A 27,312-nucleotide genomic window follows, 5' to 3' on the forward strand; every position below is an offset into this window, starting at 1 on the left:
AATTGTGTTTAATAAAGTGTTGCACATATGATTGCATGTAAATGGTTTCAACTATATTGTACTTTTCCATCCTTGGTTAAGATATAGATATCGTCATATAGAGCTGCTGCTGTAAAATGGCATTGTTTTTGTTCTATAAAGTAGAATGACACATTTTGATCAGAAAGATGCCTTATAATTTCAATACATTTATGCATTATGTTTGCATTATTTGCATGTATACATTTACAAAACACTACCTATAACCAAAGATGAGGGGAAAACAACTAGCATGAAAAAGGATTCCAAAAGAATGACAAAGGACCGCAACTCAAATAGTTTTCAAACGTAACCAATATTTTGGGGGGAAATGTGCCCTCTATAGTAGCAAGAACTTGTGAGTTTGAAACAAATCCATTCAAATTCAATGGTTGTTGTGCACGACGTCCCCAATTGTAGGAGACGTCACTCGGCAAGCGTCAAAGGATGAACGTTTGCTTTTTCTTTGGCTTTCTGCGACTTTGGCAACACGCAAAAAGCTGCAAGAATTATATGCAGCAAAATGCTCAGTTTTATTGGCCAACGAAAAATGATGAAAACCTGGATATTTTCATCGCTTAATTTACCAGCTGACGTTAAACAGCAAATATAAAATGCAAAATCAGCGGTGCCATTACTCTGCTCATGCAACCTACCTTGAAACAGCCAAGCGGAAATTCGTCATCAGTAATCGAATCATCGCTAACTTCCGCCTGTGTAAACCAGTCAGATAATCCTTTCTGAACAAGCAAGCTTCTGTGACCCTTGCACATGTGGGAGTACAGTGAAATACAGCGCACACTGTCGATAAAGCAAAAACAACAACAATATTTAACTCCACTTTTCGTGCAGATTGGCCATGAAAAAGAAACGTATAATTGAGGAGGCGACGGTTGAGGTAAGTCTACACTTCATTTGACTTAGTTTATGTAAGGAACATCGACATGAATGATACGAACTTAGCCTCTTGTCGCCACGGGACACCTGAACACGTTTCTTCAAAATGAGTGTTTCTTCAAAAAATGTAATCACCAAACACCGTAGTTGGTTGATTAGAGTCACACTATGTTGCTCATTCACGTCTCATAGAGGACGGCGTTAAATATGACGGCAGCAGACGTTTCCATGGTAGTAATATTCAGTAAGCAAATATAGCAACAAGTACAAATCAATTTCATTTACCAAATTAAATGTCGTAAAGAAAGTGAAATTTAAATGAATATTTGGCATGAATCTTCGTTTTAGATTATTGAACAATTTGAAAGTTATGTTTTCATAAAACATGTACTTTACGTTGGTCATTAGATTAATCCGTCAGAATCGACCGGAGGCATGAAGGAGGAGGAAAATGACGGACCTTCTGAATTGAAAAAGAGCAAAGCGGAGGATGTGACGTACCACCCGGTGAAGCTGTCCAGAAGCGATCTGTACAGACCTCCAACAGCTGAGGAGCTCCACCACCTGAAAGAGGCAGATAGCTTATTTCACTGTAGTTTGCTCAAAATGCAGGTATGACCTCTGAGTTATCAAAATTCATAAAAAAAAGATTCTCATCAAAAAAGACCACCAGTAAATGAGCGCATATTGTATGGCCAATGACAGATGGAGGAGCTGCTGAAAGAAGTTGCCTTGAGTGAACGCAGGAAACGGCAAATTGACTCTTTTATTCAGACTGTCACCACACTTCTAAAGTCTGTACCTCATTCTCCAGAGGTGGAGGTGTGTATTCTTTCACCTAACGTTGTTCTGTGTGTAAGGTAGCTTCACAATTGTTGATTGGATATGCACAATATTTTGCATCTCAGGTAAATGACCTGTCATGGCTGTCTGGTGCTGTGAAGGTTCCAATCCTTCTGCTCCCAAAAACACAAAAGGGCAAATTCCACATGGCACCTCCCGCTTCTATTGATGTAATTGGAAGTTATCCTTTGGGTACCTGCACCAAGCCACATGTTGTGGTGGACCTGGCTGTCACAATCCCTACTGTAAGTCACACATGCATGCTTTTTCATAGTACAGTCGTCCCTCGTTTATTGCAGTTAATGATTATTGTGTCATGCTGTCTTGACAGTACAATTATTTTTCATGATTTTTATAGGATATCCTCCACGGCAAAGATTTTTTAAACCAGCGTTATCCTAGGAAAAGAGCTCTCTACTTGGCTGGTCTGGCACAGTATCTGGCAACCTCCTCAGACATTGGAGCTATGTCCTATTCGTGCCTTCATGGGAATCGTCTTCGTCCCATTCTACTGCTGAAACCTCAAGGTATTTATTTATTTCAAGTCAGTTGTGTATCTATGTGAAATGCTAAGTCATAACAGAAGTTGCCGAAAGGCAAGTCTCATATAGAGCAGGTCTAGGACCATGCTCCTCTTTCATTAAAAAAAACAACAACTGAACCCCACATGAGAAAGCACTTTGGTGACAAGGAAAAAACTGCCTCTAAAGACGTTGCATTGAATAGAATGGCGACACAGGCATTTTTTTTAAAAGTAGCATTTTAACTTTGTAAACTATCACTGGTTGATTTCCAAGTTTTACGACCTGATGTGCAATTAATGCAAGAGGCTTCACTGTAGTCTACAAATGCTATATCTAATGTGTGATCTGTTCTATCCCACCCACTAGGTAAAGACTCGTCTCCCTTCACGATCCGACTTCATGCTTGTCCACCTCCTGGGTTTTTCAAGCCCAGTCGTTTCCGCCCTCAGATGAATAACATAAGGACAAGCTGGTACACCGGGGTGAATAATGCAGAGACTGGTGAGATGTTTGGTATGGTTTATTTGTTTCAGTCATGCTTAACAAGTTACAAAAAGGAACATAATATGGTTACATTTGCACAGTTTACAATGTCTTAAAACATTTTGCTGTTTATTTCTTTATCGACTCACTGTGTGCTACCAAGCCTTATCAGCGTTGTCTTGTCTGTTTTTTGTTTTTTTTCCCCTCCCAGAGATTAATGAACCGCCAACTCCACATTACAATAGCTCCCTTCTAGGGGATTTGTTGCCCAGGGCTCACTTACAGTTTCTGTCTGCTGTGAGCGCTCAGTGCTCTGCTTTTCCTGAGGGAGTGGCTTTGCTCAAAGTCTGGCTCCGTCAACGAGAACTTGACCAGGTACGGTTGCTTTTGTTGCATTTTAAAGTTTTGCAAAGTGCTTTTGTATTTTTATGTTCATTTAAAATGCATGTGGTTTTCCTTGAAGGTGTTTGTTTATTTTTAGAGTATTTGAAGTAAATTCATTTTTTTTAACCGTGTGCATTTTTATAAAAGAGTGCACCGGTGTGGATGAACACCCCCACAATTTTGTTGTCACACGGTGCAATGACAAAGCATTCTATTCTATTGTACATACATTTTCATTCAACGTTTTTCTTCGACTTTCTTTCAGGGCACTGGGTCTTTCAATGGCTTTCTGGCCTCTATGCTTTTGGCATTCCTTCTGACTACACACAGAATCAGCAACACCATGACTTCCTATCAGTTACTGCGAAACAGCCTAAACTTTTTGGGTAAGATGACAAAACCCATTTTTTCGAATATACAAAAAATGACTAAAATACCAAAATAGTTGTCAATGATTTGGATAATCGATCACTCATTGATTAATGGTTTAATTGTTGCAGCTTTAATAGATAGACATCTACTTGCTGAGTCTAGAAAAAAGTATGGAACGTCCATCCATGGTAGAATCCATGGGAAACCTGTAAAAACTGAACTTTTTCTTCAAATTCCCAGCATCCACAGACCTGACCATGAATGGAATCAGCTTAGCCAAAGATCCTGACTCAACTGCAGTGAGTGGTCTACTTCAAACATAAACCTCTTATTGCTGTTCATTCATAGCTTTAAGTGCTCATTTACCTTAAAAGTTTTCCTTTTATGTAATTTTCTCCTTACAGCCACCACTGGCAGACTTTCATAGTGTTTTCCAGGTTGTGTTCATTGACCCATCTGGACACCTCAACATGTGTGCTGACATGACTGCGTGCACCTACAAGAAGGTACAATAGATTCTCTAAAAATGTTTTGTCAAGGGGCGACTGACGATGACCACTTAAAATGATTCTCTCAGCTGCAGCATGAGGCATCGTTTTCCATGCAGTTCTGGGATGACCCAACGGTGGATGGCTTCCACAGTCTCCTCATGACCCCTAAACCGATGATGAGGACCAGTGACCATGTCTTCCAGTATGGCTGTCGATATCAATTACCAAATCAATCAACAGTGTTTTCATGCTGAGGTTGGACTTTCATCATTTCCCACCCAGATTGTGTGAGCTTGTCAAACTGCAGTCCAGCTGTAAGAAGCTGAACCTCCTCAATGAGCTGATGGACCAGAGTGGAAACTATGTGCACACGGCACTTCCCTTTATCCTGTCGCTGCTTCAGAAAGGACTTGGCCAGAGGATCAGCCTCCTCACTCACTCTCTTTCCCCTGAACCCGAGGTTTGTAGCACCTAACTATCTGTGTTTGTGTCTGTGTGTGATTCTTAATTAGTTGTGTGAAAACTGATCCTTTTGGTATGAACTACACTGTAATATACTGTAGTGACTGAAATTACTCAGGATTTTAGAGTGTTGTCCAAAAGAGATGAAAAGTACACACTTTCTAATTTGCCAGTTTGTTTGTCAAATACATGTCAGTGGTCTTTGGAAAGTGATCCCCCAAAGCACAAATCCCAGCCTCCTCTCTCCTTTGGATTGTTGTTCCAACCTGAGCTGGCAACCTCTGTCTTGGAAAGAGGACCTCCAGCGGACAGCCCCAAGGTATCCTGCCAAATTATGGTATAGAAGTAGACTTTCAAGTCAATGCAGAAGTGATTCTGATGTGGTGTTCTTCTAATAGGCGGCTGAGTTCCGGAAGCTGTGGGGTGAGCGCTCTGAGCTGCGTCGTTTTCAGGATGGTGCCATCACTGAGGCCGTCCTGTGGGAAGGAGAAACCATGTGCCAGAAACGACTGGTACCCCAACAGATCATTACACACATACTCTTGCTGTATGTACATTTTGTTTACTATACACCTACTTTGCCCTGCTAATTATGCAGTTGTTAGACAGCTGTTTATTACATTTATAATTCCTGATTCCTCATTGTCGATACAGATGAAAAGCAATAATAAGAAACGCCTTCTTTTCGAGTTATATAAGTCTGAACCTGCTTCTTTTCGACAAAAATTAAGCACATGCATATTATTTCATTCTTACAGGCATGCAGACATCCCACAGTCCTGTGTGCGTTATGTGGGGGCCGTTGTTGATGATGTCATCAAGATAAAAAGACAGGTAAGAAACTTGTAAGCCAGACCGTAAATGTTCTCGGTTAACTGAACATCTCAGTTCTTCCGTAATTTTGGTCAGTGCCATGTTGGTTAAAATATTAGCCCTTGGGCACACAATATGTACAATTTACACAAATGTGCATATTTTATGGATGGATATTAATCCATCATATTAAACCATGAAACGGCATGATTTTGTTTGAGAAACCACAATAGATTGAAACTGAAATTAGAGCCGCAATATGCGGAGAGCCGACTGTATCCTATTTTTATTAAAGGGAACCTATTATGCTAATTACGCAGCCGTTTGTATTGAGTTGTGGACTCCCACAGAGCATCTACACACGATAACCAGCACACAAAGCTTTATAGTTCTTCCAGAATCTGCACCTCTGCACAGATTAAAATCCATTTTATTTGCTGGTAGGGAAACAGGACGGACGAGCAGAGTTTGGGGAGGGGCGGGGGAAGCAGAGCTTGGTGGAGGGCAGAGAGCTTTGCTGGTTTACAGCCACGCCCATATAAGGAAGACCTACATTTGTAGGTCAGAAAAGTGGAAAAACCAAAATAGTCCCCCATTAAGGGGGTCTTGTTTGAATGTGCAGTTGTGCTAAGTGTTGAGGCTGACAAGTTTGCTTTTTGTGAATTTTTTAGGGGCCAGGTACTGGTGAGGAGGAAAGTTTGCATGTGGTTCAATCCTTTGATGACCTAAGTCGAAAACTTTGGAAACTGGAAGGTCTCCCTCTCTCTATTACATCAGTGCAAGGAGCTCACCCGGCACTCAGATACACACAGGTAAGCTCTTCATGTCCACCCAGATCAACTTATATTGTTTCAATGTAAATTAATATTCTGACATTTCTTCTGTGTTCTGCAGGTTTTCCCTCCTGTGCCACTGAAGTTTGACTACTCCTTCTTTGACAAAGAAAGAGCTTTTCAGTCATTGGTGCCAAAGGAGGATAAACCCTGCCCTGTATATGTCAGCCCTATCACAGGTTTGTAGGTCCACTACATTAACATTCTGAACAAGACTTATGATATGGCGTTGTATGCTCTGTCACCTCCACAAGACATAATTGATGCATTTTCTAACCTGCAGTGATCTGTCAGATGGAGGGGAGTGGAAAGTGGCCTCATGATCATCTTGCCATCCGCCACATCAAAGCTGCCTTCCACATCCGCCTGGCAGAGTTACTGAAGATGCAGCATAACTATACATGCAGACCCTATGCCACGCACATCGATGTCTGGAAGGTACTTCGGTTTTGTTTTTTATTGACATGCATGCGTCCATCCATCGCTTATCATTTTGCCATCTGTAAGTCGACAGTGGCAGCTTTTTATTGAGTTAACCTTACCTGTCATTCTAGGACGGCTTGGCATTCCGCATCGAGGTGGCATACTATCGGGAACCCCAAGTGTTGAGGGAGAATGTGAATGCTGATGGCCTGCTAGTTGTCAGGGACAATGAGGAGGCTCGGAGCTTGGAGATGAGGACCATACACAAGCCTCTAATCACCAGCACACTGCATGGGTAAAATGACATGCTGGATTTTGACTAATTGTAATTCTGTGTAAAAGAGGCTCGAGTATCATCCCTGGCATAGAAAATGGATGGCTTTTTTTTCTCTTTGTTGGTAGGCTCCAACAGCAGCACCCATGTTTTGGGGCAGTGTGTCGCCTGGCCAAACGTTGGCTGGGAGCACAGCTCTTCAGTGACGACATCACAGAGGAGACGGCGGACCTCCTTGTGGCATCCCTTTTCCTGCACTCTTCACCCTTTACCCCTCCTGGGTAACTACCGCTCCTGTTTTTTTTTTTTTAACCTTGTTTCTGTTTCTTTGGCCTCCTTTCTTTTCCTTGCTATGTCGGTCATGTGAATCCATTTCCCCTGTTCCTCTCAGTTCTCCTCAGGTGGGCTTCCTTCGCTTCCTTCATCTGCTGTCCTCCTTTGACTGGAGGAACAACCCGCTGGTCGTCAACCTCAACAAGCAGCTCACAGGCAAGCACTCTCACACATATTCCTTTCTCCTCTGTGCAAACAAGCGCCTGCTGACCTCCTTCTATTTACACATCTGACATACTTTAACATCCTGTCCGTTGCCAGCGCAGTGTTCTGATTGTTGTCCTCCTCTCGTCACGTGCAGCGGCTGACTACACAGAGATCAAGAATGACTTCATGGCCTCCAGGGAGTCTCTGCCTGTCATGTTTATAGCAACGCCTAAAGACACAAAAATGTCTCTGTGGACAAAGCGAGCACCTACTGTCCAGGTCAGTGGACAAACAAATACAAGTGTATACACGTGTATAACTCATTTATTAAATGAACCTTGATACTTTCACACAGTTATAGTATAACAAAGTATTTGTATGTAAATGGTGTGCAAGTTTATAGTTGCAATGTAAAACACTTACAAATACAAAAGATTATATTTTAACTGTCAAACCTTGTTTAGCCATTATATACAAGAAGATAGAAGATCATAGACAACGATGTAGGAAAGAGTTGCATGTTCTCGGCAGGGAGCAGTCACAAAGCTTTCCAATCCTAGAGCCTTTCCTGAGTGCACATTGGTCTCCTGGATCACACTGGACAAACAATACACAAGAGTCATATTTGTGAGTCAATTAGAGGTTTTGTTTGGTGGGCTTATTGTGTCACATACCATTGGCAGGTGGCCATGTTTTTTTCTGAGGGATACAATTTGATTTGTCTGAAGTCTTTCCAAAACATCATGCAAATCAGTGATCTGAAATTGTTAGAAATAGAATTGGAAAAGGCTCTTAATAGTCAAACAGCATGCTGAGCAGTAAAAAAAAAAGTTGACATGGACAATCACAACTCTTAAAAAGAGTGAGCTTACCAGTTGCTTTTCGTTGCCGTCCTCCGTGGTAATGAAATATCGTAAATGTTTAGCTTTATATTCTACCGTCTGGATCAGAGCATCGCTATAAAAGTGTCTTGTGGCGCATACCACCATGCAGAAAAGGTAAACACACCAGGCTGTCATGGTGCGTAGCTGACCTAGATAAGCTTCCCTTGCTCCACTTTACTCTCCCCCAGAACACGAACAAGGAGCCTCCGAGCATCCTCCTCTTATAAGGGTGACAGAGGGCAGGAACTTCTGGCTTTGTGACGTTCTGATGAGGCGCCTCCTTGGGGCTTCTCAACATGATAGTCACTGCATAAAGACTTTGTTAGAAATTTGAATAAGTTAGATTGTAACCACACTCTGTTTTAATTGAACACACAAGTCCTCCTAGAAAGAAAATCAACACACTGCAATGGCAAAAAGAAAGATCTTTTCAACTAACATAAGTTATTGTGAATGGCCACTAGGGGGGAGACTGAACCAATAGTTCACATAGGAAATAATGGAAAGAGTAAAACTGCTGCATAATAAATCGCTCATTCTTGTAACTAATATGCGAACATTCTTAGTTTGTTTTACTTACCATATCAAAGTAAGGACAAAAATAAACTTTAATTTTAAATTAACATTTGCCCACATTTGACCCATATCTTGGCCAGTTATGTCACATGGTTATTCGTAAGTTTAATAAATGGTGGAGCAATAACATCTAAAATGAAATTTCTCTATGGTCATCATCACTCTTTTGCAGTGACATGCAGCCAAGGGAGGTCATGGTGAGAAGTAAAGATAAAAAATAAAATAAGATAATAAACATTTACCGTATTGTATTATAAATGTACTTTTCTGTATGATTGTAACGATTTTAATATTTTCTCATGAAAAAAAAAAAATCAGAATTTGCACATTTCCTGATCAAGTAGAGGGCTGAAACCTAACATGAGACTGTGGCGAGTATCTCCTTTCAGCTTAGTGCACAAGCTCTGCCCAGCATTGGATCATGGCGTGCGCCAGTTTTTGTTTTTTTTATTTTATAATTTTACAATAGGACAATAAAGTGCCAGGATTTTCCTGGAGAAGGATAAGGCGCATGTACTTCATATGTATAAATAAAAGGGAAGACCGCAGACGTTTGTCAGTTAATAAGAAATAAATAAATGGGACTAGGTAGCATTTGAAAATAAACTTTTTTTATTTTTTGTTAAAACAAACATTTTAACAAACATTAATTATTTGTTTATTATTTGTTTCTTGCTATCCACTTAATGAGCTGCCTCTATAAATCTAAAAACAACCTCCAAAGAGGTTGGAGTCAGCAATTAACCTCACTGCTCTTTTGCTCTTTGCCAGCACTTAACCTTGTGTGGGCGGTGTCACAAAAAAGCAAAAACCACACCTGTGTAGCCAAACTGAAGTCTCACAAGATTTCCTGAAATCTCAAATGGCACGCGCAATTGCAGTTCCAAAAACGTGTGTCTTTTAAAAATTTTTAATTTTCAATTTTTATTTCACTTTAGATGTTCTCCTGTATTCGGTTTGGGCCAGAGCATAAATTACGTCACCTCCTTAAGGCTAAGGTGTGCGTGTGTGTGGGGGTTTCTTTTTTTTTTGTATACACAAGACAAGTCGAAACTGATACAGTAGTGATTGGTGACAGTTTATTCATCTTGGGAACTTCTTTGGGCAATTGGGCATTGCGTTATTAAAAGCAAAATAATTCATTGCATCAACCATGCAATTCTGAGTTTGTATGTCTGTGTCCTCAGATGCTACAGCGTGTGATGGTGGTGGCTGCTGAGAGTCTTAAAGTTCTGGAACATCAGCTGATGGATGGTGGTCAGATACAAGATGTCAGGGTTAGTTTGAGGGAAATCAAGTCAGTTGGAATGCTTCTACTCTGAAAACATTAAATTTGAATATGTTTTCATTTGAATGCATAGGTGGTCATGCGTCCTCCTCTCGATGCCTACGATGTGCTGATCTACCTGAACCCCAAGCAGGTCCCCCTGCTCGGGCAGGCAGTAGACCATCCTCTAGTCAACTTCGGCAGGGGTCTGCTCCCCGGTGGTGCAGCTCACTCGGGTGGGATGATGCCCGTTATTGACTACAACCCTGTGACCCTCTACCTAGCAGAGCTGCGGGTGAGTGTTTGCCTCCTTCAGGAACACAGTTTGTGTTTTGGAGAAGTGGGGGGAAGAGGTGCCTTGTGGATGCAGGACAGCATGCAAGCTGGGCTCTTATTCAACAATGTTTTAATTGTCATTGTCAGCAGATTCCTGCCAACACATTGAATTACAAACAAGGAACATTCCCATAAAAACAACTCTGACTTTTTGCACTTTGTTAAAACAGTTTTAGACATTTTTAGGTCACTTTTACTTGCTAATAGACTGAAGGTGCAGTATGTGGAATACACTGTGTTGCACATACTTTTATTTTCACACATTTAATCATAAAAATTGCTCAAGGATGCGTTTGGAGACCTGGCCCTCTTCTTCTGTGATCCTTATGGAGGAAGCGTGATCGCTGTTTTATGGAAGCCAAAGGCATTCGCCTCACTACCCTTTAAGGTAAAACACATTTCATTGCTATTTAACATACAAGCTTAATGACTGTAGCAGACAAACAAACACCTTCACTGACCCACTGATTGTTCTGCACGATTTTCTGTAGACATCCCAGATGTCAGCCAGGAGTGTGGCGGTAACTGATGACGAAGTAAAAACGGTTCCCAATGTGGAAGCGATACTGGAAGACTTCAGTATCATTGGAAAGGACTTGGTAAAATCAGTGGAGGCCAGGACTGAAAGATGGTCATTTTAGTCCAATAAATTCACTCCATTTTAGTGTTTGACCTTTCCTCAAATGTATTGATGCATACGTTGTTAGCTTTTCAAAACGCAACAAAAAAGTTGGAATGAATAATGTTTTTATATAAACATGACCAGGAGCTCATCATGTCTAATAAATATGTCTAATGTCATTACCATATATAGACTGGATCACTGGCGCTGTTTTTTTTTTATTTCAGCTGTAGGGCATCAGGTAGGGGGAAAATTTCACCAGAAATCGGTCTTAACTTGTTTCTGCCCATCAAAACAATGATGTTTCATAACTTGGCAGTATCAACTGGCCTTGATGTGAAGTACAGGCAAATAAAATATGATGTATGTAGTTCATTAGTTCTTAAGAGTTACTTAAAGGGGACCTATTATGCTCATTCTTCGACCCTTTGTATTGCTTTGTGGACTCCTAGAGAGCAACTACACACGATAACCAACAAGCTGTCTTACAGAATCTGCACCTATTCCAGCTGAATTTCCTTGGTTTCCAAAACGGTCTGTTTTTAATTTATTCCACCCACTGCCCTCTGAAAACAGGCATTCAGAGCCATCCCAAACATCTTTCAGGGCTCACCTCCAAACCTCATTGTCTGAAACTTGGGCAACATTTAACAAGATGATACAACATTCCAACAATGCGCATGGGTCAGAAAAGTGGGAAAAGCATAATCGTTCCCCTATAACATAAGGGTGTATACTCACTTATGTTGCCAGCCAACAGTTTTACATTAATGGTGGTTGAGTTTTTGAGAGGACAACAAATTTACATTGTAATGTCCCCTAGGATCTCAAGTAAAACCTGTAACCCTATGAAAAAGTGACCTAGTACGAACAAGAAAAGGAGTAGGAAATGTATAAAATTTTTAAGGAAATTATATGAAGGCTAGCTGCCCACTCTGATACGAAATAAGCCAACACCCAAAAACACAATACCTTCAACCGGTGCTGTGATGATGTGTAATGGGAATCTGCTAACTAACATAACTAACACAACAGCTCTCGCTTTCGTGCTTTCATGCTTGTCAAAGATAACAAATGGGACGTTGTCACATTAGGTTGAGGTTATTGCGTGACAACATCCAGCTGGTTGGCACACCTATCTACATTTTGGTGTAAGATTTCCGGTAAAGAGGCTCTGCCAGTTGCTGTAAGGGTGCAATTATGTGGGATGCTGAGCATTGCACTTCAGCTGTGAATATAAGGTAAAAAGGCCATGACTCCCATCTGTGGTCTCAAATCAGAATCAGAAAAGTTTATTGCCATGTATGATCAAACACATACTAGGAATTTGTTTTGGTGAAGTAGGTGCATACACATCTATTAAAAAAGAATGAGAATACAAAATATGAAATACAAAATATGAAAATACAAAATATACAGAATAACAGTATAAATAAAAGTATCAATAAAAGTCTCTGGTGTAATCCAAAATAACTATTGAACTTCAATTAATGTATTAAGACATTTAAAGTAGCATGCATTATTGTGTTAATTGTTCATTGCAACATGCAGTGTAGATGCTTGGCATATTTGTCATATAAACAGCAGACGGCATGGCGGCTTAGACTCTTCATGAGTTGCTCAAGAACATACTATAAGGTGGATTTATTAACTGCCATGCTGACAACGGCGGGTGTCATGGAGTCTGAAAACATGTGCAGCTCCTGACATGTTGTGTCTGCAGCTCTGCTTAATTATATAGAAAGTGGAAATGTACTAGACATTCACTTTTTATAAACAGGAGCTAACACAACAAGGCTATAAAACTGTGCAATCCGAGCCTAGTGTGATGATCCTTAAATGACGCATTGTGTTGTCTTGTGCAATAATGCAGTTTGGGTTTAGAAGAATGTAATCATGAATTTATTAGAGAAGGTCTACCTGGAGTGAGTTGTGAAAGAGGTGTTTTTGTAAGGAACTAGTCAAGGAAATGAGACCAGAAATCATGTACCGGTTAGATTGCTGTCTGGTGATGCCATTAGTCAGCGATTTTGATTCACAAACGTCACTGTTATCCTGTGACAAATCTGTTTTTATCAATTACGCAATTTGTGAAATGTAGCTTTCTTCTAAACAACAATTGACACATCCTTCTTCCGCAAAGCAAGCAGCCATGTCGTAAAAAATGAATCTATGTACTGTTGTTGAGCTGCGTGCCAACTTGAAATTTTTATTAAGCCTTCCAGCAACTGATGTAAAACATCTGGCACCCCGACTGGAGACAGACACAGCTGGTTGACACATGCTACATATGCTCATCAATCATTTGAATCAGTGCAAAAAAGCAAAACAGTAACACCGACATGGACTCTTTGCACAGATTCATTCATTTTTTTACTACTTGTCCTGCTCAAGTCATGTATAATAAGCTGGAGCCTATTCCAGCTGACTTTAGGCAAGAAGCAACATACATCCTGGGCTGGTTGCCAGTCAATCACAGGGTGTCTGTAGACAAACAACCATTCATACATAAGAAAACATGCAAACTCTACATTTCAAACCCAAGACCACCTGACTGTGAGGCAGGCACACTGCCTATTTGTATAATTGTTTCCAGAATATTTTTGGTCTTGAGCATTGTTTTCACTCACCACCCTTCCTGTTGTGCCTTTTAAAGTAACTACTTCCAGACAACTGGTTAGATCAGCTCCTCTGCCCTTGCTTGTATTGCTTTTCAACTGATGCCACTTTTTCAGTCAAAGGTTAAGATCATTGAGACACTGGATATCTTGCATTGGGTGCTGCTATTATAGATTTTTTTAAATGAGTAATACATTTGTTAGAGTCAATACTAAAAACAAACTCAACATGAACATCTGGTCATTTCAAATAAAATTAGACAACTTTGAATGTAGTATTGGACCAAACCATTTAATGTAGCTAGTAGCTGGTCAGTTAATTTGGAGGTTTACCTTCAATCAATGTGGCTATCGAACTGTTAGATTGTTTTAATCATTTTTGACCCTAAAAAAATCACAATCAGATAAAGCTGTTTACCTATTTACTGGGGCCCATGACTCTCAGTCATGCATGCGCTGAATACAGTAGAGGAACTGGCTGAAATTCACCTGAGCTGCCTCATTTCTTTCCTTTCTCTTATTCACGATATTACTTTCTCAGACAGGGAGAAAACTTTGACAAGTTTCTTTTGCACCTTTTTTGTCGGGGTGGCAAATCATCTGAATCATCACGCCGCAAACAACGTTCCAAACGCAGGTAAACTCTGACTTAAGATGATTCATACAAACCCTCAGGGCCCTTTGGTGGTGATTTGCGTCACAGCTTTATTCCTCTTAGGAGCTTGGTTAAAAATCTCATAGAAACAGTCAAAATGCTAATTAAAGAGCAAAAAAACTATATATGCCATGACAGTACAGACATGTACATGTGATTTCATAGTTTTCCATTTCCAAACAAATTTCTGGACACATTTTTCTAAGGTTCTATTTTGGAATAAGGCTGTCATGTAACGTGTAAAAAAGTAAAGCACTCATGTGAATGCTTTCCAGCTGCAATGTAGATCTCAGCTATACTGTATCTCTTCAAGCCTGAAATGTTCTCACACTTCTGAAACCAGAGAAAGGACATGAAGAATAATGTGCAGTGATGAAGTTTCAGACCAAGAACAAAAGAACAGGTCAGCCCAAACCAGGCGAGGTGGTGAGGAAGGAAGAAGCATGGATATATGCAGATTTAACTCTTTAAATCCGTTGGATTCTAATTTGAAAATTCTTCATTTATATTAATATATTTGAATTATGAATTTACTTTGATTGGTTAGCTGAAATCACATGACTCTAGTGCCTTATAATAAGGCTTCCATTTCAACTGAATGTATTAAATTTGGTTCCAAGTTGTCCCAATGGCACCCCTACCATGACCTATTTGTAATATGTATAGCTCAATCGCTTACACAATGAATGACTAATGCATTTTATGAAATGTTAAAGGAAATACTACACATACAGGTAACATTTCAGACTGTCAGATATAAAATGCACATGTGTAAATGCATGCAATCCAGTCTGTGATTCACATTGTGACGTGCAGTGTGAACTGTAGGCGTGTTGCAGTAGGTGGAGTCGCTCTCGGGATTGGCACCATCCCAGTTCAAGACTGCCGTCTTTATAAGAGGAGTCTGGTCTTTCCAGCTTCCCATCCACTCTGTGAAGCCTGCCAACCAAGTGTGCCTGCTCCGTCCTTCCACCACTAAGACAACATGGGCAGACAAAAGATATATTTGGAAAAACTGTCCAAGACCTTCCAGATCCGCAACCTGCTGCTTCGCCAGGCCCTGGCAGAATGTCTAGGAACGCTCATCCTTGTGGTAAGTTTATATGGACAGTAGATAGATAGATTGTATTATTACATGGTCAGGTCGTGGATTAATGCTGGGTTTTCAGTGTTAAGGTGATCAACATCAGTCATCAACATTTGATTTGCTCCACCTCCTCTATAGAGTCACTTTTCTGCACTTTCCATTGTTTCTATTATGCTGCAGTCTAATCATTTACTTTACTGCTGTTCCTTGGGTCAATTTTCAGTGACAATATTTGTCAAAGTGATGAAAGCAACTCACAAACCAAGCACACACTACAGAGGATGCAAAGTGTTAGCCTTTGTATGCAATATTTGTAAGAGTGTAAATGTAAGCTATGTTTGCATTGTTATGTATATATAATACAATACTCAATGTGTAATCTCGGAACTAGAATCAGGGGCCTTAGTGATATCCTTATCATGCCACAGTGTATATGTGTATATATTACCACCTACTGCCTGCTAAAGGCAATTTATTGATTAGGGTGCAAAATTTACTGGCAAATATTTGTAGAAACGGATATATAATTAAAATAATTTCTGTAGATTAATCTTCAGAAAAACAGCCTTCTAATGTCAACCCAAGTGAACCAAGGAGATCAATGTCTTGCTTGAGGGCTCCTCGGTAAAGCAAACTCGCTCCATTATTCCTTTTATTTAACTTGATCTTCTATTTAAAAGAATAAGACGGTGAGGAGTCTTGAACCAGTCCTTGAATAGAATGGAACATTGGTTTTCAAAGTTGGAATGGGAGGTGCCAGAAGACCGGAGAGGGAGTGCAGCAGCTTGAGAAAATTGTTGATTTTGAATTCTCTGGTCAGTGAGTAAACACAGTTTTGGGAGAGCCGAAAACACCCCAAAATAAGTTCCACAAAATCTGCTTTTCAGAGAATAGGGAAGACAGGCGCACTGTCCAATAAAAACACATAAATTTCTTCTGACATAATAATTGAACATTTACTAAATGACACATAAAGGTGTGGTCCAGGCATTTAACAGTGACACACATCACTAGAAGCACAAAGAGTGCGTGTCATGTTTGATTTCCTCCTTCATTTATGACAGAAGTGTCACCGAACATTCTCTCTCTCCGATGCCACAACTTTAGTTTCCGCTGGTGACAATGCAAACCACCTACAGTATGTGTATGTAGGCATGTAGCTGTTAACACACACAAGCACAAGCATCGTCTTGCTTGTTTTCGACCTGGATCAAATTCTTCTTCTCCAAAAGGCACCACACAAACAATGTTGTGTTTTAAATTTAACTTTCAGTTTGTTTTGGTCTGCAGATGTTTGTTTTGGTCTACAGAGGGTTTTATTATAGGCTTCCCCCACAGTGATTAAGGCTGTCTGTGGCTGCACTAATGCATAACTTGCTGAATCAGCAGGTTTTGGAATACCAAAACATCTAAATTAACTAGATCAGTATATACTGAAGAAAGTGTGTTTTTGTGTTTTTTTTAATGAGCAGTCCTATATAATGATATGATTAACAGTATGAAAGTAAAAAGGTGTGGAGCCCACATTTCATATACAGACCAATAAAGTGCACGCAAAAAATGACAAACACAGCATGCAATCTACACATTAACAACTTAGCAGTGATGCATCCTCATCTGCTGACTACTTACACTATGAACCAGATACACCAAAATACACTACCAAACAAGCATTTATTGATCTACAGTAAATGGAACCTGGACTATATTTAAATATCATTGAATGCTTTAACACAGTCAACCTTTTGTAACTACAGTATAAACCTACAGTACATGTATTTGTCTTGATTTACTGATAATGATCATTAAACAACGTAAAAACACATAAATGATTGTGATATACTTTAAAACATTACATACATACATTGAACTGGAGGTAGCGGAGATGTAGATGCTGAGGTTCTCATTGGGAGTGACCAGGATGGATAGGATCAGGAACGAGTACATCAGAGGGACATTACATGTTAGACGCCTTGGAGATAAAGTCAGAGAGGCCAGACTGAGATGGTTCGGACATGCCCAGAGGAGAGATAGTGAATATATTGGTAGAAGGCTGCTGCGTTTCGAGCTGCCAGGTAGGAAGCGTAGAAGAAGACCAAAGTGGATGTTTATGGATGGAGTGAAGGAGGACATGAGGGTAGTTGGTGTGAGAGAGACAGATGCAGAAGACGTGGTTGGATGGAGGAGATTGATTTGCTGTGGCGACCCTTGAAGGGAAAAGCCAAAAGAGAAAGAAATACTTTGAAACATTAGAGGTTTATTTAGATTCCCAATTTATCCCATAAGTAATAAACACAATGAAGCATTTAGTAACTGTCCATACAAGTATAAAAAGAAGAATTTGGCAATCACCCTTAACTGTGACTATGAGACTAACACATACTGCTAGCTCTTGAGTTGCATACATCTCATCAAAACTTTACAGTTCACTTACTAGTGTATTTTTGTTGACTTAGCCATATTATACAGTGAACTGAGCAGCCACAACATCATACTACGTTCCATTTCCAGTTCTATAGTCATCATTGCATTTTTCCTTGTTGCCATCACTGATCATGTCAAAGATTTGTTTCGTTAGTGATGATGTGCAAAATAGCTTGATTGATTTTTTTCAAACTGTATGCTCTAACTGTGTGCTTTAAAACCGTATTTTTCTCAGGTCAAATTCAAAATTGTTCAAACTGCATACTATCTGACATTAGCGGTTGTAGTTAATGATGTACATTTGTCTTCCAGATGTTCGGCTGCGGTGCCGTGGCCCAGTTGGTGTTGAGTGGTGGTTCTCATGGTTTATTTCTGACGGTAAACTTTGCCTTTGGCTTTGCTGCCACCTTGGGGATTCTAGTCTGTGGCCAAATATCAGGTGTGGTTTCAGGCTAATGTTTTTTTTTTATTATTACACAAGCTGTGGCACCGTTGTTCACTGTCTACATGTGCTCGTCGCAGGAGGACATCTAAACCCTGCAGTGACCTTCGCCCTATGCCTGCTCGGGAGGGAACGATGGAGAAAGTTCCCCATGTATTTCCTCTTTCAGACAATTGGCGGGTTCTTTGGAGCGGCCGTCATTTTTGGCATGTACTACGGTAAGAGACGAGTCCCAAAAACTTCGGTTTTGTCAAGGCTTTCTGATCACATTGCTTTTTCAGCTCACCAACGGTCTGAGTAAGATGAGCCATTTATATATAAGCCGCACGTGTCCATGTCATTAAATGGCATATTGTGGAATGCACAAATCTGTGAGGACCAGGCAGATCTATATTTGACAGGAGACAATCATGAGTTATGTAAATACTCACGCCGAGCTTGTCAACCCATTGGAAATTGTAGGATGTCATTACCAATGTAACAATCATACAAATAACACTAAACTCATCACACCAACATCTTAACACTCAAAAGGTATACCTAATAAATATACAACAAACGAGTATCAATAAGACTTTAAAAGATGGATGGTTATATGAATGGATGGCAGTCACTGCAATGCTGCATCTGTCCCCCAGAGAGAGCCAGAGGAGCCCAGAGGGAGACTGACATAATTGCAGCGCCGGCATGCCCCAATGAATGCTTTGCGCATTTTTTTTTTCATTTTAAACTCATATTGACACTTGTTTGTATATTTATTTTGTATTCTTTTTGAATGTTAAGATGCTGTGTGATGAGTTTAGTGTTCTTTTTAAGATGACACCGTGAGTCACAGTGTTACAAAGTTTTATTTTCTTGAAACCATTCAGATGCTCTGTGGGACTTTCCTGGAGCATTTAATGTGACTGGACCAAATGCAACCGCTGGTATATTTGCTACCTATCCTGGAAAACATCTCACTATTGTCAATGGATTCTTTGATCAGGCAAGATTTTGATTTCTTTTATTCCTTACATATAAATAAAATACTTGGGTAATCAAACTTATAATGTCCATCTATCCCTCTCCACTGTAGATTATTGGCACAGCGGCACTGATCGTTTGCATTCTGGCCATTGTGGATCCCTACAATAACCCTATCCCACAAGGACTGGAGGCCTTCACTGTGGGTTTTGTGGTTCTCGTCATCGGCCTGTCAATGGGATTCAACTCTGGCTATGCCGTCAATCCTGCCAGAGACCTCGGACCTCGTATTTTCACTGCAGTAGCCGGGTGGGGCTCAGAGGTTTTCACGTAAGCACCCATTTTACTTGTAATTATAATAATTTGTAGAGCTTTTTGACAACAAAGTGCTTACAATCGGAATTGTCACTTTTCAGCGTCAGAAACGGCTGGTTCTTGGTACCTGTTTTTGCCCCCTTCCTCGGCACAATCATCGGCGTCATCATCTACCAAATGATGGTCGGTTTCCACGAGGAGGGAGAGGTTCGTGACCGGAGGGCTGCGGAGGAGGAAAGTGTTCGACTCACCAATGTCAGCACCAACGAGAAGTCGAAAGAGGCCACCAAACAGTTTCACTGAGCAGCTCTTGCCACAAAACACATTTGATTCCCTTTCCAGCACAGTTGATCTCCATCCCCTTTCTAGCTACTGCCAGAATGATGTGATCATGAAATGAAGCTATTTTGTCGTCATTTGTATTATGTGTAGAATAGGGGACTAGGGGAGCTTTGAAATTGTGTCCCCAGCCTTCATGTATAAACAGTATTTTATTCTTTGTACCAGTGTAGTTTTAAATCTATTTTAATCTACATTAGCACTAGATCTTATACCAGTCCAGATGATTTCAAAGAATTTAACAAACTGGCCATGATTAAAGTCCAAAGACTACTTTCTATTTTACTGTGGGAAAACAGTTAAATGACATTGTTGATGAGTTTGTGTCACAAACTTATAAGCACGTAGTCATGAATTGAACCGTGAACCATGCACCTTTTGTTACTGGTGTTTTGGTACTAGACTGGAATATGAGCCTCTTTATATTGTCTTTTTTTGTATGTCAGTTGAGGAGCTGTTCTTTTGTACTGATACAATAAAGTGTTTTTATGGTTTCATGGATGTGGATCATGCTTCTCTCTTTACCAAACTGATATGACATTAAAAATGCTTAGTTTTGCATTGGAAATGTAAAGGCTATTTCTTCTCTTTAGCCTTTTTTCTGGTTCTCCGGTCACATGCTGTTGCACTGGACTACAAGGCCCATTTTTGATTTATAAAATCAGAGACCAAGAACAGACATTTCATCTTGAAAGACAAGTTCTAATAATAACAATAAAATGGAGAAAAACAGGCTACATAAATAGGCGTATTTTATCATAATGTGAATAGGTGGCATGTTAATCCATGGAAGGAATTCCTCAAGGCTCTGGATGTTGAGGGACTGTCTTGGCTGACACGTCTCTTCAACATTGTGTGGAAGTCGGGAACAGTACCTTTGGATTGGCAGACCGAAGTGGTGGTCCCCTTCTTTAAGAAGGGCGGCCGTCTGGTGTGCTCCAACTATAAGGGGTTCACACTCCTCAGCATACCTGGGGAAGTCTAATCCAGGGTGCTGGAGAGAAGGGTATGACCGTTGTCCAACCTCTGCTACAAGAGGTTCATTGCAGTTTTCATCCCGGTCGCAGAACTCTGGACCAGCTCTACACCCTCGCGAGGGGACTGGAAGGTGCATGGGAGTTTGCCCAACCGGTCCAACTTGGAAAAGGCATTCAAACCCAGATCAAACAAATGAAACTTAAGTTACTACAATAAAGAGTTAAATACTGTCTTACGACCATTAGGGATGAGCAAGTACACCATTATCTGTATCTGTATTTGTATCCGTTCACCCATCTAAATTATCTGTAACCATAGCTTTCCTCATAGGAAACTGACTCTTACTTACTCGGCCTGCAAAGTGAAACACAGGACATTTAAGTCAACTGAACTGGAAATATGTAATTCCAGTGTGAAGCTACTCTAATCAACCTTATGACTGCGTAAATGTTCAATTTGTCAGGCACAGTTTGACAAAAATGTATCTATCCGATCAGGTGTAATGTATTTTAAGTGGTAGACAAACATCTCAAGAAACCATGTCATGTAGGAAAAAATGCTTCTAACTGTACATGTTGCAAAAGGAAGGAAATGTAAAAGCCCTGACTGGTCTGCTGCAAAAAAAAACATGGAATGCTTTCATCTTTAAACTTTGTAATATCAGCAATATAGCATCCGACATACCGAGTATAATCAATTTTACAAGGGTTACTACAGAGTATAGCTTTAAAGTCTCTGTTACGTCCCCTGGGTCAGGTTGTGCATGCCAAAGTCTCATCTCCAACGTTGTCTCCTGTCTGGATGTCAGTATATTTCAGACAAAACAAGCTGAACATGTGAACATGTGGGGCAACTGGCATTCTTCAGTTTTGTAGCGCATCACTCTGACAAATTGTTTACTGTAGTCAGCAAGCAAAAATCTTGCAGAACTTTTGTAAAATAAAACTTTCTGCAGTCTTAGTTTTCAGTGTTTAATGGAAATGTTTACAGTATGACTTTCAGAAGCTTTGACATCAAAATATATATTTTTGGTCTTTTCTCATGTCAGCAGATTTCTAAGTCTCCGCCACCTTCGTGTATTTCTTTACATTGTCTAATGTTACAGCATAGATTCACCCGGGATTGGGTTTGGGATATCTGGACCCAGTTGAAGGTACAGTAGCATTCAATTTCCAGTTTAATACATGCATTGACTAATGACTGCTAGTCATGTTTGTGTCAATGTTCACAATAGTTGAAATACTATTGAAATTGTGTTTACCTGTGGTGACAAAATCGATGTTTCAATGTCAGCATGTGCAAAGTGGTGCCAGATTGAAATCCGACAGTGATTCAACAATCTAACATTGAGACTTCAATATATATTCTACCTTGCTTCAATGTCACCTTGTTATCTGGGTACCTAATATGTTGGATATGCATATTTAAATGCCAGGAATATATTGTTATATAAGGATGATTCAGGACTATTTTACAAACAGTTAAGGTAAACATTCATTAAAACAGTTCCCTAAATGATGCTTTGTCGAAATAAAGTTGTTTTTGCTCCAAGCATATGGATGTGGTTTGGGTGGGGGGGTAAATGCCATGCCGTTTTCACAGTGTAGAAAGCAGTTTATATGATGTGGCTCCCCTCTCATTAGTTTAAACACTGCCAGCAGGGGAGACACTTTCTCCTATAAACAAAGAATCATTTTAATAGAATGAAAAGAGCACTGAGTGCACATTAATATATGACAAGAAAACAATGTCGCACTTCATATCCAGATCTAGATTATAGTTAAAATACAATCCAATTACAGCCTCACAGGCTGTAAAAAAACAAACAAACAAAAAAACACTTAGAGTAGATTCCTCCCACAGAGAGGTTTCCATGCTACAGGCAAATGTATTATTCCTTAGAACTATAGTCACATACAATCACGAGTGTACTGTAGACTAGTATCTAATACATTTTATTAAAAGGACACACACAAGCACACTATAACAATATTTGGGTAACAAGCAGCAACTATGTGCAAATATTATTGTCATGGATATGCACACATACAGTTCATACAAAATGCAAAACCAGTGGTAAACATAGAGTTTTAATACAGGTAAATGATAGCTTTAAAAATGTACAAGATGTTTGAAAACAATGGATTAATTTAACAAGTTGGTTAGAGTTACCGATTATCTACCTTAATTTATACTCTAGAAGTCATGGTCAACATACACCTGGAACCCTACAAAAAACATTATTTACTGTACATCCCCCATTTTCATGATAGAAAATGTTATTAAATGCAAGAAAATGTACTACATGAATTACAGTATTTGCAACAGACATATAAACAAAAGGTTGAGAGTGATCCATTTTTACATTACAGAGAAAGGAAAAAGCTGAAGCATTATTTCTTGTTATATTACACAATATTGCCCACCTTAAAGGCAACTGGCAACTATGGTAGCAATGACTACAAAACAACTTTATACAGAGTAAAAAAAACCACATAAGCACACAGCAATAATTACTACATTGAGATTAAGAAAAAGAAATGACATGATGTTTAGTTTAAACCTGCAGCAAAAATGTGAACTCTGTCACTTTCAACCAATTTGATTTAATCCAGATGATATTTGTTTGGTAAAAATCCCAATTTTAAAATAAGTCTCAGAGGTCCAATAACCATGTATTGAAAGTGTATTGACCAAAATCTATTGGCAACACGGTGGATTGTGTATCTGTTGCTTTAATGCTAATGAGCGAGAGTGTGTGTCTTCAAGAAGGGCTATTGTGCACAACATTTACACTGCAGGTCAATTCAGATTATTTTTTTCAAACGCGACCTGTAGTGACCTGACCTGATTTTCTCACATCAGTGTAAAGAGTACAGGACTGGTTCGTATGTAGATAGAAATCTGATATGTATCTATCATAGATGAGCTTATTCGCTGAATAAAAACAAAATGATCAAACTTATAGCTCCCGTGTCTGTAGACTAATGGATAGTTTGCAGAGGCTTTATTTAAGATGTGTAGTGAAGCCTGATTTTTTCCCTCAGTGAAATGGTGGGGAAAACACATATAGATCAGGGTGGTACACATCGATTTGGCATAGTAATAGGGGATGTTTAAACTGTTAGCTCACTTTGTATCATTGCAATATCAATAACTTCATACATTCCATGAAAAACCTCCAGTTTTCTATTAGTTTAGCCATCTGTTTTCACTAAAGTCGCCTTATCAGATGCTACATTCTGTGTACTAATTGCACAACTTTCAGGCCTCATAGAGTGGCGTCACGGTGCCATCTTTCCACTCAATCAGGATTTCTCCTCGCTGTAAACTAGGAGAGGAGAGCGGCAGGCACATGGCATGCTCTGTTAAGGGAGCTCTCTCATTTGGCACTGGGGATCCTGGAACACGGGCCTCTGGTCTTGGAGCGTACGACTTCAGAACACATACCACCTTCTTCCTCCTGCAACAACAATACAAGTTTACAATGTAAACTTATTGACCTTGTGACTCAGGTTTACATATAAGATTCTTTACATTGGCGTGTGTTTACACTCACCTATTTGAATAAACATTGAGAATAAGGATCACCGTACCCAGGACGAGAGCCAATGAGCTTAAAACCAACATGGTTATTTTCCATCCCATGCCTGTAAAGGTATATATGCAGCACATCATTACTTTTACACAAACCGCAATGCCACCATTTACTGCTAACTATTTCTAAACAGGGATGCACTTTTTGTTTATGTGTTTGAATGTTTCCTCGACACTAAGTACATCTACACAATGAAATCCATAGATCCAAGAACTGGTAGATGTAGAACTGAACTGATGTAGAACTGCACTTCAAATCAGTTGAAAGTGATTTCTACACTACTGCAAACTATATTGCTTAAGCTGTTTATGCTGTTTATGACTCTGTCAATCAAGGTAGCATTAGTATCTTCGCAAAAGTATATTTTGATGCAATTGTTGCATTGGCTTATAAAGCATATAAGGCATTACACCACCAAACACCCACACTCAAACATGCACCCACACTACAAACATTCTTTGCATTTTCTTTCCTTTATCGCCACCTAGTGGTGGATCATTAACACACAGTTGCATGCCTGAAGCCAGCATTTTCTCTCTTCCAATTAGATAATTGGTACATCTATTCTAACATCAATAATTTACCGTAGTCCATGCTGAAGAAAATCATGGTAGGATCCGCAGGGGATTTGGTGGTCAGGGATAAAACATCAGTCGCGTTTCTTACTGGAAATTCTTCTGTGACGCTGTTACTAAATGTAACATCAGCTACAAGGGAGGGAAAGAAGAAGAAAAACAGGGCAAATACATTATAGATTTTGATATGATGAAGAGATATGAAAAAGAGATTTTTGTGAAAATGCAACATGAGTCATTATTTCCATGACTGGGCAAAAATGATGTCACACGATATGGCATCTGGCTGACTTCCAGCACAAGGAACACAGAATGGAGCAAAAGTGCACTTAAATATATTACAGCCAGTGTAATGTGACTAGCAGGCTTACTGCAGAATTCCACTGGGATATGATATCTCACATCTTGTACTGAATACTAGTTTGCTTTTTATTCAAGAGTATAAAGTCGGTTAAAGAGCGGTTAGCACGCAGGCCTCACAGCTAGGAGACCCAAGTTCAATTCCGATTCCACACTCGGCCATCTCTGTGTGGAGTTTGCATGTTCTCCCCGTGCATGCGTGGATTTTCTCCAGGGACTCCAGTTTCCTCCCACATTCCAAAAAAATGCTAGGTTAATTGGCAACTCCAAATTGTCCACAGGTATGAATGTGAGTGTGAATGGTTTTATGTCTATATGTGCCCTGTGATTGGCTGGCCACCAGTCAAGGGTGTACCCCGCCTCTCGCCCGAAGACAGCTGGGATAGGCTCCAGCACCCTCGCGCCCCTCGTGAGGATTGTCGGTAGAAAATGAATGAATGAATGAAATGAATACTATTGGCAAACACATTAATTATCCTTACCTGCTTGTCTGTCCATGTCAGTGATTGGTAAAGTGAGGTCTACTGACTTCCCCAGAGAGTGGTGATGTTGGTTGTGGTGGTGATGGTTGCCGTCTCTGCCATCACACAGTGTTTGGTTGTCCAGTGTCCTCCACCGGCTGCCCTGCTAGTGAGTCAAATCAACTTTAAGGTAGCGCCATAGTTTACACGCGTCTTTCTAACTACCCAATATCAGTGCAGATTCAAAATATTCTGTTTTGTCTAGTTAAACATTCTCACCTGTTTATGTTCCCTCGACAAGAATAGTAAAGTAGACTCTTGTGTGGCACTCAAGTGCAGTCCCCTCCCCAGCAAAGTCAAGTGGCCTTTCTTGGAACAAGACCATTTCTGTCTGCCTGCATCACTGTCCAACTCTGTTCCAGCTTCTTCAATTTGGCCTTCAGCATTGCAGGGCTGCATGTGAACCCCCTCAAACTGCTCCTCTGGTGCAGTCAGACACTCCCCGGTGAAATGGTTGGTGAGAGCCTGGTTGCTAGACAGCCAGAGCCATTCTTGTAACGCAGACTGGGGGTTGCATTCCCCGAGTGACACTCTCCCCCCTGGTATCCCATCTTGTACCTGCAAACATGTTCCCAGCAGCTTGTTCCGTATCTTCAAAGCAGACACTTCTGTACAGGGGACAAGAGGAAGCAAACATATACAGTATGGTAATGTGAACACACAAAACATACATTTAGCCTCCAGAAATTGTGTTAATGCTGAGAAATTACAAGCTTTTTCTATAGTTTGTCGAGATATTGAGCAATAAAGCAGGCACACAACTGTGACCAGTGGCTTGTGTTGCAGTCCAGTGAAAGTATAAGCAAAAGTGTCAACAGTTCAGCTGCAGTCAATAACCAATTTAAATACTGAGATAGTTGCTGTAAACAAACTCTTAACTGCGACTCACCAATAAAAATGATGAGTGGAAGGAGGTAAACAGACTTGATCTTTCTCCCCATGGTGGCGATGGGTCCAGTCGGCCACTCAGAACAAGTGCAACTAACTGGAAAGTGGACTTCATGTAGCCTCCCTCCCTCCTCTATTGCATTCATTACTGCAGTGAGTGGATGAATGGAAGCAGGGGGGTGGGGGATGTTGGGGGTGGTATTGCATTCCTTCCTGAAACTCTAGGGGACATCCATAACTCTCAAAGTGGGGAACTCTTTCATTATAAAACTATAAATGCATCAATGTTTGCATGCATGTCAGTTCTAGGGTTTTTAGACAATTTGGTTTATTTTTTGCATGCCTATTACATAAGAATGCGTTTTTTCTACTTCCACATACTTTTACAGTATAGGTGATCCAGTCAGTACACAACATGCAAATGGCCAACGGTTGGAGATGCATTTGAAGGCCATAAATCTGTTAAGTAGAAGAAAACATTGTTCCAAGCTGAATAGGATTGCCCACTCGTTATGGTGAAAAATGGGACAGCTTTGGAGGCCTGTGCGGTCACATGATGTTTTTCTG

General features: G+C 40.1%; 4 protein-coding genes across 5 annotated transcripts; 2 read left to right on the top strand and 2 right to left on the bottom strand.

Moving 5' to 3' along the window:
* Nucleotides 1-715: 715 nt before the first annotated feature.
* On the top strand, nt 716-11,255 carry nol6 (nucleolar protein 6 (RNA-associated)). The gene is made up of 26 exons (XM_058070615.1): nt 716-916; nt 1,324-1,527; nt 1,621-1,737; nt 1,824-2,003; nt 2,117-2,285; nt 2,649-2,783; nt 2,977-3,140; nt 3,415-3,535; nt 3,762-3,820; nt 3,926-4,027; nt 4,099-4,214; nt 4,295-4,472; nt 4,671-4,793; nt 4,873-5,021; nt 5,233-5,308; nt 5,959-6,099; nt 6,182-6,299; nt 6,404-6,558; nt 6,675-6,838; nt 6,946-7,098; nt 7,209-7,306; nt 7,452-7,576; nt 9,945-10,034; nt 10,119-10,319; nt 10,647-10,748; nt 10,852-11,255. Exons 1-26 carry the CDS (start codon nt 878-880, stop codon nt 10,999-11,001), a joined length of 3,429 nt encoding a protein of 1,142 aa, XP_057926598.1. The 5' UTR covers nt 716-877; the 3' UTR covers nt 11,002-11,255.
* On the bottom strand, nt 7,601-8,355 carry LOC131128076 (cocaine- and amphetamine-regulated transcript protein-like). The gene is made up of 3 exons (XM_058070622.1): nt 8,170-8,355; nt 7,972-8,055; nt 7,601-7,894 (listed from the first exon to the last, which is right to left on the bottom strand). Exons 1-3 carry the CDS (start codon nt 8,314-8,316, stop codon nt 7,787-7,789), a joined length of 339 nt encoding a protein of 112 aa, XP_057926605.1. The 5' UTR covers nt 8,317-8,355; the 3' UTR covers nt 7,601-7,786.
* A 3,463-nt stretch (nt 11,256-14,718) lies between the features above and the next one.
* LOC131128074 (aquaporin-3-like) lies at nt 14,719-20,297 on the top strand. Its single transcript, XM_058070621.1, has 6 exons — nt 14,719-15,348; nt 18,079-18,205; nt 18,289-18,426; nt 19,078-19,193; nt 19,284-19,501; nt 19,588-20,297. The coding sequence occupies exons 1-6, from the start codon at nt 15,241-15,243 to the stop codon at nt 19,787-19,789; spliced, it is 909 nt and encodes a 302-aa protein (XP_057926604.1). The 5' UTR covers nt 14,719-15,240; the 3' UTR covers nt 19,790-20,297.
* A 2,477-nt stretch (nt 20,298-22,774) lies between these two features.
* si:dkey-245n4.2 (uncharacterized) lies at nt 22,775-27,295 on the bottom strand. Of its 2 annotated transcripts, none has more exons than XM_058070349.1 (6): nt 26,747-27,295; nt 26,077-26,465; nt 25,819-25,960; nt 24,986-25,108; nt 24,363-24,453; nt 22,775-24,266 (listed from the first exon to the last, which is right to left on the bottom strand). In XM_058070349.1, the coding sequence occupies exons 1-6, from the start codon at nt 26,889-26,891 to the stop codon at nt 24,068-24,070; spliced, it is 1,089 nt and encodes a 362-aa protein (XP_057926332.1). In that variant the 5' UTR covers nt 26,892-27,295; the 3' UTR covers nt 22,775-24,067. The 2 variants fall into 2 exon arrangements, with proteins under 2 accessions (XP_057926332.1, XP_057926331.1); XM_058070348.1 differs by having other exon boundaries at nt 25,819-25,963.
* Between the last annotated feature and the right edge of the window lie 17 nt (nt 27,296-27,312).

Source organism: Doryrhamphus excisus, chromosome 4, assembly GCF_030265055.1.
Source record: "Doryrhamphus excisus isolate RoL2022-K1 chromosome 4, RoL_Dexc_1.0, whole genome shotgun sequence".
NCBI lineage: Eukaryota > Metazoa > Chordata > Actinopteri > Syngnathiformes > Syngnathidae > Doryrhamphus > Doryrhamphus excisus.

Bases quoted from the DNA above. Each gene is read 5' to 3' on its own strand.
- nol6 (XM_058070615.1), top strand. From the start codon at position 878: ATGAAAAAGAAACGTATAATTGAGGAGGCGACGGTTGAG. The intron at 3,536-3,761 runs GTAAGATGACAA...TCAAATTCCCAG, and splicing joins AAACAGCCTAAACTTTTTGG to CATCCACAGACCTGACCATG. The intron at 6,300-6,403 runs GTTTGTAGGTCC...TCTAACCTGCAG, and splicing joins ATATGTCAGCCCTATCACAG to TGATCTGTCAGATGGAGGGG.
- LOC131128076 (XM_058070622.1), bottom strand. From the start codon at position 8,316: ATGACAGCCTGGTGTGTTTACCTTTTCTGCATGGTGGTATGCGCCACA. The intron at 8,056-8,169 runs GTAAGCTCACTC...TAACAATTTCAG, and splicing joins ACGGCAACGAAAAGCAACTG to ATCACTGATTTGCATGATGT. The intron at 7,895-7,971 runs GTATGTGACACA...TTGTTTGTCCAG, and splicing joins AACATGGCCACCTGCCAATG to TGTGATCCAGGAGACCAATG.
- LOC131128074 (XM_058070621.1), top strand. From the start codon at position 15,241: ATGGGCAGACAAAAGATATATTTGGAAAAACTGTCCAAGACCTTCCAG. The intron at 18,206-18,288 runs GTGTGGTTTCAG...TGCTCGTCGCAG, and splicing joins AGTCTGTGGCCAAATATCAG to GAGGACATCTAAACCCTGCA. The intron at 19,194-19,283 runs GCAAGATTTTGA...TCTCCACTGTAG, and splicing joins TCAATGGATTCTTTGATCAG to ATTATTGGCACAGCGGCACT.
- si:dkey-245n4.2 (XM_058070348.1), bottom strand. From the start codon at position 26,891: ATGAATGCAATAGAGGAGGGAGGGAGGCTACATGAAGTCCACTTTCCA. The intron at 24,454-24,985 runs GTAAATTATTGA...ATACCTTTACAG, and splicing joins TTTCTTCAGCATGGACTACG to GCATGGGATGGAAAATAACC. The intron at 24,267-24,362 runs GTGAGTGTAAAC...TTGTTGTTGCAG, and splicing joins CTCAATGTTTATTCAAATAG to GAGGAAGAAGGTGGTATGTG.